Source organism: Podarcis gaigeae, assembly GCF_964106915.1.
Source record: "Podarcis gaigeae genome assembly, chromosome: 18".
NCBI lineage: Eukaryota > Metazoa > Chordata > Lepidosauria > Squamata > Lacertidae > Podarcis > Podarcis gaigeae.
The window spans coordinates 418,838-430,996 of record NC_139696.1 but is presented as its reverse complement, the minus strand read 5'-3'; the positions used below and the strand labels follow the sequence as shown (position 1 = coordinate 430,996).

General features: G+C 51.4%; 2 protein-coding genes across 2 annotated transcripts; one reads left to right on the top strand and one right to left on the bottom strand.

The window, feature by feature from the left end:
• Positions 1 to 1,584: 1,584 nt before the first annotated feature.
• Positions 1,585 to 6,871, bottom strand: NDUFA11 (NADH:ubiquinone oxidoreductase subunit A11). The gene is made up of 4 exons (XM_083720125.1): positions 6,720 to 6,871; positions 4,618 to 4,710; positions 3,877 to 3,999; positions 1,585 to 1,886 (listed from the first exon to the last, which is right to left on the bottom strand). The coding sequence occupies exons 1-4, from the start codon at positions 6,799 to 6,801 to the stop codon at positions 1,774 to 1,776; spliced, it is 411 nt and encodes a 136-aa protein (XP_083576251.1). The 5' UTR covers positions 6,802 to 6,871; the 3' UTR covers positions 1,585 to 1,773.
• Positions 6,872 to 7,120: 249 nt separating this feature from the next.
• On the top strand, positions 7,121 to 11,376 carry VMAC (vimentin type intermediate filament associated coiled-coil protein). The gene is made up of 2 exons (XM_083720808.1): positions 7,121 to 7,363; positions 9,197 to 11,376. Exons 1-2 carry the CDS (start codon positions 7,143 to 7,145, stop codon positions 9,525 to 9,527), a joined length of 552 nt encoding a protein of 183 aa, XP_083576934.1. The 5' UTR covers positions 7,121 to 7,142; the 3' UTR covers positions 9,528 to 11,376.
• Positions 11,377 to 12,159: the final 783 nt, after the last annotated feature.

Below are 12,159 nucleotides of genomic sequence, written 5' to 3'. Positions count from 1 at the left end.
CTACCCCTTTCGAAGAAAACAACCAGGGGGCTGGGAGGGAAGCTGCGGACTTTATTCCAGGTGGGGGAAAGGTGGTTAGAGCCCCCCAGGAGGTTGAACCCCTTTCCAGGTAGGGCTGACTACGCCCCCCCAAGTCTGAAACCCTGGAGAGCAGCTGCTGCCGGTCAGTGTGGGGCTGCAGTCCTGAGCTTGGTGCCCCCGCGAGCCTGGCAGCTTCTGGTTCAAATTGCCCTCCATAAATGGGATAGTTTTTCAAACCGCTGGTCTAAAAGAAGCCAGACCCTTGGTCCATGTAGCTCCATATTGCCCACACGGGCCGGCAGCATCTCCTCGGGGTTCGAGGAGCTCTGCCCAGGTCAAACTTATTTTATGGCAGAGCTGTGGGTCTTCCTTGAAGAGCGAAACAGAAGACGTTTGACCCAGGCAGAGCTCAGGAAAAAGACCTCGAACCCGAGGAGTTGCTGCCGGCACGTGTGGGCAATATGGAGGTACAAGGACCAAAGGTCAGGCTTCTTTTAGACCAGCGGTTTGAAAAACTGTTTTTATCCCATTTATTAAAACGAAATTGTTTCAACTGGATTTTGAATAAATGCGCTGCTCCTGTTTTGAATTTTACCCTGCTATTTTCCCTCTCTTTTATAATGTTTTATTCAATTTCCACCAAAAATTCCATAGTCATTTATACTTTCGTTTTATCGACCTCCCATTCCGTTTTCCATGGTTGTTGCTGTTTGTAAATATACCACCTGATTGCAGCAGCCTCTCTACCGTGTCATTTTCCCACATAGGGGATCACGCAATCTTGATAGGGGGGGAAGTAATAATAATAATAATAATAATAATAATAATAATAATAATAATAAATACCCCACCCATATGGGACCGAGAAGCTGTAGGCCTGCGGACATTTGGAACATCCTCTTTTTATGAAATATTTTAACTGCAGGACTGAGATAAAAATGCACAATGAGATAATTTAAATAGATTTTCAAGGATAAATAACCAATATATTTAAATCGGATACGCGGTGGAAAAATCTACAATATAAGGAACCGGAGGAAGGGGGAGAGGGGGGGGACATGAAGTTTCGGCAGTGCTGTTTTTCTGGGGGGGACACACCCCTAAACATTTTGTGAATCATTTGTACTTTTGTCCATTTACTGTATTTATTTTTTCCCCATTTACTGGTGATTCTCTCGGGTCAAAATGAGAGTACCTCTCAACATTTTTGTAAGGAAAAAAAAGCACTGGGTTTCGGTATTCCAAATTGGCTGCGCAAATTTCTAGTGTGATGATTTTGTAAAATGACTATTTGGACTAATTCAGGAATGCAGTACAATATTAGATCATCGCGCCACAAACTTCAGGCACCCAAAGAGATATAATTTGGCTCTTTTTGATTGTATTCTAATTTGGAATGTTTTAATGTGGTTTTTGTTGGATTGCTAAAATGGGAAACTCAATAAATATTATTAAAAATAAAAAATTCTGTAAAATGAGAAAATGGGGGGGGGGGACAACCCAATGTGTTTAAAGACACATTTTAAGAGTTTTAGGGTCTGTATAGGAAGTCACAAAGAGGAATTTTGCAGGGACCGCAAAGGGTCAACGCTTTTATTTGCAGGGCCAGATTCCCACGGGACGGCCGGCTCACGGCGCCGGGATTTCGGGGGTTTCCCGCTAAGTCCTTGTCTGCCCCGCGGTCCACGCCCCGGGATGTGGTGGGTGGCGATCGTGCGCCGTGCTGGGAGGACGGAGAGGGCGGCTCCGGGTTCAGAGTTCAGGAGGCCCCAGCCAGCGCCAGCCTTCCTTCTTGCCCACTTTGGCGAGGAAGGCGGCCGAGCCCAGGCCCACGCAGGCCGCAGTGCCGGTGGCGAAGCTGTGGGCTGAAGAGGAGAGAGAGGAGAGGTGAGAGGACTCTGAATTCGGGGGGAAAGGGAGAAATGTTCAATGCATAGCCTTTAAGCCAGGCAGGGCCAAGCTTGGCCTGCCAGCTGTCTGGGGACTACAATTCCCATCATCCGTAGCTAACAGGCCCAGTGGCCAGGGATGATGGGAACTACAACTCCCATCATCCCCAGCTGAGGGGACCAGGGGTCAGGGATGATGGAACTGTAGTCCCAAAACAGCTGGAGGGCCATATTTGCTTATGCCAGGCACCCCCAAATTCGTCCATCCAGATGGTTTGGAACTACAACTCCCATCAGCCCTAGCTAACAGAACCAGTGGCCAGGGATGATGGGAATTGTGTTTTGGGACTACAACTCCCATCATCCCTAGCTAAGAGGACCAGAGGTCAGGGATGATGGGAATTGTAGTCCCAAAACATCTGGAGGGCCGAGTTTGGCCCTGCCTGCAAGGTTAAGCTTTGTGTACAGATTTGTACATTAGTATAACTCTTAAGAGTCACTTGTAACAAGACGAAAGTGGTTCAAAATTGGATCATTAAGAATATAAGGTTTTCTAGACATGCATAAACATGCTCTAAAGAGTGGAACCAAGAGGGAGAGTGGAGGGAAGTCAAGCAAAAGGATGGCTTAAAAATGTGTTTATGATATTTTCTTTTTCTCATGTAGCGTTGTTATTTTGCTGCTATGTTATTTTGGGAAATGAATAAAATGTTATCCCCAAAAAGAGAGGGAGAGAGAGAGAAGGCCCGTTGTCCCGCAGAGCGTAGTCAGATTGTGGAACTCTCTGCCACTGGGAGGGCCAAAAAACCTGGAGGCCTTGGAAAGAGAATTAGAGAAGAAAGGGGCATGGAAAAGGAATTTCAGGCTGGCACCTTAGCCAGGCACCTTCAGCTAAACATCCCATGGCCTTTTAAAATGCGCTGTGGGATTAATAGGTCCTCTTTGCTTTCATTTTTATCATTTATTCTGCATTCTTATACAGTCAAACCTTGGCTGTTGAACACAATCTGGTCTAGAAGACCGTTTTGACCGAGGTGCGGCTTCTGATCGGTTGCAAGAGCTTCTTGCATTGGACGTTCGGGTTCCGAAAAACGGAGCATTTACTTCCGGGTTTTTCAGCGTTCAGAAGCTAAAACGTTTGAGAACTAAGCTGTTTGAAAACCAAGGTTTCGATGCATTGCTATTTTCATAGGGCAGCATGCAAATCTAAATAAGTAAAAATAATAATAATAATAATCTAGCAGTTCCCCAAATATACAGAGCCCTTCTGCAACAGGATCAAAGTATATTTGGGGAAACAGACTTCGAAATGGAGCAGGAATCTTGGGAGGCGATTCCAAATTCTTCAGAACAAGCATTTAATCAGAGAAGTGCAATTAGTCTCCGGAATCTGCGTTTCAATGGGAATCGGAGCTTGGAGGAGAAACCGTTCAGGGGATTTCTCTTCGCAGCAATTAATGGGGTTTCTGGTGCATTTCTGCCCTGTGGAACGCCCCCCCCCCCCCGCCAGATGTCAAAGAAATAAACAACTATCTGACTTTGAGAAGACATCTGAAGGCAGCCCTGTTCAGGGAAGCTTTGAATATCTGCTGAATTACTGTGTTTTAATATTTCGCAGGTATAAATAAATAAATAATTATTATTATTATTATTATTATTATTATTATTATTATTATTATTACTACTACTACTACTACTACCAGCGAGAGGAGCGCACAGCACAGAGAGAAATCTGCAGGAGAATGGAACGGTTTCCTTTCGTTCCCAAATTCCCCAGGCGACCAAAGACCAGTTCCAATTATTATTATTATTTGGTGGATCCCTTCCTAAGAATCTGCCGTTACACAGACGGGAACGCCGGAGTGTTTGGGGGGGGGGTGTCTCTGGGGAAATTGCAAGAACGAAAAGGGAAGCATGGCATTATCCCAAATTGGCCAAATTTCAATCAGGACGGCAGGTGACCGACCTCTGGCTCCCCAGATGGCGCCTGAGGCGCAGCCTCCGATGAAATAGTTTTTGGGGTCCTCTGGGTCGTCCCGGAGCTGGGCGCTGAGGCAAGTGGTGACCCCGAAAACGGCCCCCAAGGTGGCTGCAGAGAAGAAAAAAAACAAGCGGGGAGAGAAGAGATCGACAGAATCGACAGAAAGCAGCAGCACTTCATCTGGTTAGAGCCTCTTGGGAGAGCCGCTGCTGCCAGCCAGTGTTGGAAATACTGAACTAAGCAGACTCTATATAAGGCAGCCCTAATATTCCGACAGCAGGCACCCCCCCCCCAGCAAAGTTCAGACTTCGCTCTCAGAGTTTGAGAGATGCTCCGTTCAACCTTGCCCTGCTTTGATCATGAAGGAAATTTGATTAATTACAGGACAGCCAGCTATAAGGAGAACTTTATTTGCGGCGGTGGGGCACAAATAATAAAATGTCCTATTTTTCTAAAAAATGAAATTGTCCTATTCATACTGAAATACTGCCCCTCAATGAAGCCAAAGTTAGATTAACAAAATGTTTGGGGTATGCAAACCCCTGCACTGCCCCCCCCCGAAAAAAGCACTGATGGTTATTATTATTATTATTATTATTTGGATTTTATGCTAACTACCCCCTTAGAGGCTCCCTTATCTACAAGAATAAATGTGGCTTCTCATTCTCCTCTCCCAAAGATCAAGCGGGCTGGACTGCTGCCAACCAGAGTCCGCGCAGGACTTACCCATGGTGACGGTTCCAGTGGTTGCCCTCTGAAAAGCCCCCAGGGCTGTTTCGGATGGGAACAGGGTGAGGCGGTAAGCAGAGCCCACCAGACCTGCCGGAAAACAGGAAAATTTTGCATAAGAAAATACATTCTTTATTATTCTTCTAAAACATGGGTAGGCAAACTAAGGCCCGGGGGCCGGATGCGGCCCAATCGCCTTCTCAATCTGGCCCTTGGTCGGTCCAGGAATCAGCGTGTTTTTACATGAGTTGAATGTGTCCTTTTATTTCAAATGCATCTCCGGGTTATTTGTGGGGCATAGGAATTTGTTCTTTCCCCCCTCAAAATATAGTCCGGCCCCCACAAGGTCTGAGGGAGGGTGGACCGGCCCCTGGCTGAAAAAGTTTGCTGACCCCTAGTCTAAAACCACAAGCCAGAAATATAATATACCTTGTTTGTCTTTATTATTGTTAATCTTTTCTTTTTTTTTACTATGTTTATCTACTGAAAATAATAAATATTATTTGAAGAGAAATATAATATACCTTCAGCTGCTTTTAAAAAACTGGTCCTCCCTTAAATTCAAACAGGGGAAAAATGGATTTTATGTGCCACCCGTCCTCCTTTCAAGACCTTTCAAGTACTGTGCCTTCCTCTTGTTTTCTTGGGTTAGTCTGACTGTACCAGGAGCTAAACTTTCCTTGGTTGCTGTATTATTATTATTATTAACGTATTTTTAATTAAAGATTTCTTGGTTTGCAAAAGTATGTGCAATGTCTCTTTTTTCAAGTTGCATTTTCTACATTTCCCACACCTGACAAATTATAGGGGGACCCACATGGAGTCAACCTCAGATTAATGTGTGCATGGCTCAATGCACACGGACCCCTGTGAACGAAATGAATCTGGAGTCACTCTGAATTCACCCCGGAGCCAGAGTGCGGCTAGTCCAGAGCCCCCCCCCCCCATCGCCAGCCAGCGGGACCTCGATTGCTGCAAACAGGACTAATCTGCAGCCTGTGTTAATGCAGCTCATTCGTTACTATTATCAAATTTAATTACTCTTTAAATTGACCCGGGATTGCGTCGAAGTTTATATCTGCCCTTCAAATTGACCCTGGATAAGGACTGCGCAGAAAGGCAAGCAGGGGCTCTCATCCCGTGCAAAAACAGCGCCCCCTTCAGGGCGTCAGAATCCGGAGTCGCTCCAAATTGAGCCAGGGATTTGTCCTGGGAGGGTGTGTCCTTCATGTCCGTCTCAGAGCAAAACCTCAGAGCAAAACCAACACCAAACACGCTGCAGTTGGCGTGAATGGGGCTAATCTGGAGTCACTCCTAATTGACCCAAGGATTTGTCCCCACATTCCTCCAGCGTGAACAGAGCCTCTCGTCTGTCTCAGGGCAAAAGCTGACCCAACCTGGCAGCTTCCTATTCAAATTGCCCTCCATAAATGGGATAAATATAGTTTTTCAAACCGCTGGTGTAAAAGAAGCCTGATCTTTGGTCCTTGTAGCTCCATATTGCCCACACGGGCCGGCAGCATCTCCTCGGGGTTCGAGGAGCTCTGCCCAGGTCAAACTTCTTTTACGGCAGAGCTGTGGGTCTTCCTTGAAGAGCAAAACAGAAGAAGTTTGACCCAGGCCGAACTCGGGGGAAAGACCTCGAACCCCGAAGAGATGCTGCCGGCCCGTGTGGGCAATATGGAGCTACAAGGACCAAAGGTCAGGCTTCTTTTAGAGAAGCAGTTTGAAAAACTGTATTTATCCCATTTATTAAAACGAATTCAACTGGATTTTGAATAAATGCGCTGCTCCTGGTTCGAATTTCACCCTGACCCAACCCCCCACTCCCATTGGCGTGAGCGGGGCTAATCCGGAGTCACTCCGAATTTACACACCCACCCCGGGGGGACGTGTGCTTCGCGGGGTTCTTTCTCTCCCTCGCCCTCCATGCGTCGCAGAGGGGGCGCGAGGGCCTCTCGTTTATCTCGGGGCCAAACTCGCTCCGCTTCGTGTGAACGCGGCTAATCCGGAGTCACTCCGGAGTCGCTCCGGGAGGGGGGCGAGCGGCTTCCCGCCCTCCGGCGCCTCCCCCCGTCCGCCCGAGCCCCCCCCCTCACCGAGAATGGCCCCGAGGCGCGTCGTGAGCCAAGTTTTCCGGCCGCAGTCGGTGCCCTCAGGGATGTCCCAGTAGTCAGCCATCTTGGCGGCGGCCGGTCTCGCGAGACTCCGGCGGGTCCACTTCTCGCGACGCGGTGGACCAATGGCCGGTGCGGAAAGCGGGACTGATGCAGGGACCGCCCAATGAAAGGCGGCGGGCGGGCTGAAGACGCTTCCACCCTTCAGATTGGTCCGGCGGCGCTCAGGTCCCTCCCCCTCGGAGGAAGGCCATTGGCTGCGCCTCCGAGCGGCTCCCTCGCTTCCGCCCTCCCGTCCGGGACGTGGCTTCTCCTCCATTGGGTGCGCCGGGGGGTGGGCGGGGCTCCGTTCCCTCCGGCGAGGCGCCATTGGCGGAGGGCGGGGCGGGGGCGGGTCCCGGGGCGATGGCGTCCTCTCCTCCCGCCTCGGCCTCCTCCGCGCCTCCGACGCCGGTGCAGATCCGGGAGGCGAACGCGCACCTGGCGGCGCTGCACGGGCGCGTGGCCGAGCTGGAGGCGCGCCTGGCCGCCGCCGAGGAGACCGTGCGGGGCCAGGCCGGCAGCCTCATCCGGAAGGACGCCGAGACCCGCCGGGCCCTGGAGGAGATCGGGCGCGAGAAGGGAAGGTAGGATCACGAGGACTAGCGCCTTGGGATGAGGAGGAGGAAAGGAGAAGGGCAGGGAGATGGATCACGAGGACTAGCGCCTTGGCGGGTAAAAGACTAAGTGTTGGAGGACCACGAGGACTAGTGCCTTCAGTAGAGGAGGAGGAGGAAAGGGGAAGGAGCAGGGAGATAGATCAAGAGGACTAGCGCCTTGGCAGGGAAAGGAGCAAAGCTGAAGGGCCATGAGGACTAGATCCTGGAGCAGAGGAGGAAAGGAGAATGACAGGGAGATAGATCATGGGGACCAATGCCTTGGGGAGTAAAGGAGCTGATGGGAAGGGCTCTGAGGACTAGCACCTTGAGAAGTAAAGGAGGAGAAGGGCAGGGAGATGGATCACGAGGACTAGCGCCTTGGCGGGTAAAAGACTAAGTGTTGGAGGACCACGAGGACTAGTGCCTTCAATAGAGGAGAAGGAGGAAAGGGGAAGGAGCAGGGAGATAGATCAAGAGGACTAGTGCCTTGGCAGGGAAAGGAGCAAAGCTGAAGGGCCATGGGGACTAGATCCTGGAGCAGAGGAGGAAAGGAGAATGACAGGGAGATAGATCATGGGGACCAATGCCTTGGGGAGTAAAGGAGCTGATGGGAAGGGCTCTAGCACCTTGAGAAGTAAAGGAGGAGAAGGGCAGGGAGATGGACGTTGAGGACTAGCGCCTTGCGGGATAGAAGAGCAGAGTTGAAGGGGCATGTGGACCAGCGCCTTGAGTAGAGGAGGAGGAGGAAAGGGGATGGGTAGGGAGATGCATCTTGAGGTGTAAAGGAGCCGATGGGAAGGGCCGTGAGGACTAGCACCTTGAGAAGTAAAGAAGGAGAAGGGCAGGGAGATGGATCGTGAGGACTAGCACCTTGGATGGAGAAGAAGAAAAGGTGAAAGAGCAGGGAGATGGATCATGAGGTCTAGTGCCTTGGGGAGTAAAGAAGCCAAGGGTCAGGGCTGTGAGGACTAGTGCCTTGCGGGGTAAAAGACCAGAGTCGAAGGGCCGTGAGGACTAGTGCCTTGGGCAGAGAAGGAGGAAAGGGGAACGGCAGGGAGCTGGACCATGAGGACTAGAGCCTTGGCAGGTAAAGGAGCAAAGCTGAAGGGCTATGTGGACTAGTGCCTTCAGTAGAGGGGGAAAGGGGATAGGTAGGGAGATGGATCTTGAGGACTAGCACCTTGCGGGGTAGAAGACCAGAAGGGCAGCGCCATGAGGACTAGCGCCTGGGGCAGAGGAGGAAAGAGGCAGGGAGATGGAAGAAGCCAAGGGTCAGGGCCATGAGGACTAGCGTCTTAGTGGGGGAAGGAGGAAAGAGGAATGACAGGGAGATGGACCTGGAGGAAAGAGGCAGGGCAGGTAGGCAGCTGTGAGGAACAGTGCCTTGGCGAGGGAAGGAGGAGAAAGGCAGGGAGGTGGATCATGAGGACTAGCACCTTGGGGGGTAAAGGAGCCAAGCTGAAGGGCAGTGAGGACTAGCGCCTGGGGCAGAGGAGGCGGGAAGGAGCAGGGAGATGGAGCTGGGGACTAGCGCCTTGAGTCTCTCTCTCTGTTTCCCTTTTCCAAAGCGTCCTGAAGGCTCCCCAAAACAAGGCAGTGCCCCTTTCCTTTCTCTTCTCCCTCCCCACAAAAAGGGGGGGCTGTCAGAAGACTCCCCTTTGGGAAACATTTGCCCCCTTTTTCGAGAGAGAGAGGCAGGGTGGGAAGAAAGAGGACCGGCAGCCTGAGCCTCTCGCGTTTCTAAGACGAAACGTTGAGGACTAGCGCCTTAATCCCTGCACCGCCCAACCTCACTGCCGCTTTCCCTCCTCCTTTCTTAAGGGAAATTGCCGCCCTGGAGGAGCAGCTCCGCTCGTCCCAAGACCGCGTGCAGGAGCTCCTGGGCCTCATCCGGGAGAAGGACGGCCTGATCCTGCGCCTCCGCCACCGCAGCCGCCTGCTGGGGGAGATCTGCCGCTGCCGGCCCGTGCTGGACACCCTCCTGGCCCAGATGGCCGAAGGGGAGAGGCTGGGGCCCGACAGCGGAGACACCTCCCCGGACCCCAGCGGCCTCTTGCCGGATTCGAACTCCGTCCCGGACGGCGCCAGAGACTTCTCCCTGGGCAGCGACCCCCAGGATACGGACATGGCGCTTTTTGGGACAACAGTCTAAGCGCGGGTGCAAGTCGCTGTTGGGGGTCCGGAGTTGGCGGCGGCCCCTGTTGAAGGCAGACATTTTGGAATTATTTGCACCCTCCTGGCATCATCGGTTCACCCTCACGTCTTATCCTGCTCTGAAAAAACAATTCGCTTGAGGACTAGTGACTTGACTTCTCTCTCCTCTTCCAGACGGCAGCTGAATGAGCGTTCCTGGAAAGCGGGGGGTTCAGGGAAGCCTGCAGGATCAGGCCAAACAGGGGACCCATCTTGCAGCCTGTTCTCACAGGATGCCGGCCGGTTGGGAAGCCGGGATCCGAGTGCGAATGCTGGCGATTAAGAAGCCTCGCTGCCTCTGGCCCCGGAGGGCAAAGAGGAGCCGTCCTGGCTTAGGAGGAGCCATTTAGATAAACCTCATCTCCCCTTCCAGGGATTTGCCCAGTCCTCCTTTTGAAGCCATCCAAACCACGGGGTCTCTCATGTGGCAGCAAGTTCCACAGGTTAACCGGGGTGCTTTTGTGTATTTCTCAGCAGCCGCGACTCATGAGGGGCAGAGCGCAATAATTCTGGGGCGCTCTGGGGACCGGGGGGGGGGGGGACTGCTTCCCTAGGGGGGCTGATTCTGCACCACCAGCACCAAATATTTTAAAGGGAAGCTGCCTTTTGTGGAATCTAATCTGGGACTGACTGTGACTTCCCCTCTCTGCATCTAGAGGAATCTGCGGGTGGGAAGGGATCCCCAGGGGGTCATCTAGTCCAACCCCCTGCGACGCAGAGATCTTTTGCTCGAACTCGCAACCCCGAGAGTCTCAGGAGCTATTCCGACCCAGAAATACAGGAATCTGATCTCGCTGTGCACCGGTTTTCTTGGACCGGGTGGGGGGCCGTTACAGTCCCTGCGGCAGCTCTTCCCCCCCCCCCCTCTACCTCAGATAAGTGCAGGGAACAAGCTCCAGCTCGGGGGTCAGAACACCTGCTTGGCAGGCAGAAGGAGCCCAGGGCGCCTGTTTAAAAAGGCCTCCTCTGTTCACAAGGACTGGAGAAGGCTAGTTCCTTAGGTTCCTCTCGCAGCCTTTATTGGGAACCATGAGGTCTGGAAGCTTGGCTTTAGTTTTAAAAAGAAGGGAGCGCGTGCCCTGCATGCAGAACGTCCCAGGCTCATCCCCTTCCAACTCTATGCAAGGCCATTTCACATGTCCCGATTTGAACCAGCGAGACCATGAGATCTGGAAACTTGTTTTTCAAGTTTGTGCCGGGCGTCTGGCATCAGTGCAGCATTCTAGATTCCTATTCACCCTCTTTTAATGGGAAATAATGTTCCTTTTTTTCCAACGATGTGTTTTAACAGGAAAGAAGGGACTCCAATCGGCCCTTCAGTTCCGAACTATGAGGACTAGCCTCCTGCTTCGTTTTTTTTTAGGACCTCAAGGGCTCCCGGCCTTCTGCTGCCGGTCCGTGCTGGCAATACTGCCTTGGATGGTAGTGGATTCTCTTCCCTTGGCCGCCTGTCAGGGATTCTCTCACTTCCATTCCTGCAATGCCCAGGGGGTTGGGCTAGATGACCACCGGGTGCACCTTCCAACTTCCTTGCTTTTATGCCTCCATTTCTGCTTTTTGTACCCATTTCCTTGACTTACTCCTCAACCCAGAGCTTGAGAGACAGACTGTGTTCTTAAGGAATTCTGAGCGCAGAATCAGTCCCATTTCTGCTCCACGACTGTTACCCCATTCACGGGTCAACCTTGCGCCTGGCTTAACTTTCAAGTGCCTAAAACTGGGGGATTTTGTTACACCGGAAACCTCTATTTAAAACCGTTCCTCCTCCACTAGAGCCAAATAATAAACCTATTTTGCTATACTCAGAATCTGTGTGCTTTGTGAGTCTTTGTTCCTTGCCGATTTCAGTCTCGTTTTCAGGAGCGAAGTTGGGCTTTTTCCTCTAGCAAAAAACACCCAGCTTTTTGGGGGTGTCTGTGCCACTGGTACCTGAGTGCCGCCCCCAAATCGAGGGTCTGGAAAGCAAGCCTGATGAGGAACGGTTGAAGGAGCTGGGAGGAGATAGGAGAGCCATCTTCAAATATTTCGCATGACACCTTTGGGAAAGGCTGTTCTCCAACTGGAGCGCTTGCAGGCCAGTGTTTCCCAGTTGTCGGTGCTTATACTCCATTTTTAAAGATTTGCCTTGAGAGAGTCTTTGAACCTCTTTTGTTGACCACCAGCATTACGCTTTCCATTTTAAAGTTTGGAATAGAGAAGTTGCTTTGGAAGACGATCGTCAGGCATCTGCACAACATGACCAGTCCAACGAAGTTGATGTTGAAGAATCATCACTTCAACACTGGTGATCTTTGCTTCTTCCAGTACGCTGGTATTAGTTCGCCTGTCTTCCCAAGTGATGTGTAAATTTTTTCGGAGACACCGTTGATGGAGTCTTTCGAGAAGATGGAGGTGGCATTTGTAAGTGGTCCATGTTTCACAAGTGTACAGTAAGGCTGGTAGTACAATAGCTTTGCAAACAAGCATTTTGGTTTCCCTGCGAATGTCCCAGTCCTCAAACACTCTGCACTTCAATTGGGAGAAAGCTGCACTCGCAGAGCTCAGGCAATGCTGGATTTTGGCATCAATGTTGGCCCTTGTGGAAACATAAC

Coding starts and splice junctions, on each gene's coding strand:
- NDUFA11 (XM_083720125.1), bottom strand. CDS start 6,801: ATGGCTGACTACTGGGACATCCCTGAGGGCACCGACTGCGGCCGGAAA. Junction 4,711..6,719: donor GCGCCTCGGGGCCATTCTCG/GTGAGGGGGGGG, acceptor GTTTTCCGGCAG/GTCTGGTGGGCTCTGCTTAC. Junction 1,887..3,876: donor CGCCATCTGGGGAGCCAGAG/GTCGGTCACCTG, acceptor TCTCCTCTTCAG/CCCACAGCTTCGCCACCGGC.
- VMAC (XM_083720808.1), top strand. CDS start 7,143: ATGGCGTCCTCTCCTCCCGCCTCGGCCTCCTCCGCGCCTCCGACGCCG. Junction 7,364..9,196: donor ATCGGGCGCGAGAAGGGAAG/GTAGGATCACGA, acceptor TCCTTTCTTAAG/GGAAATTGCCGCCCTGGAGG.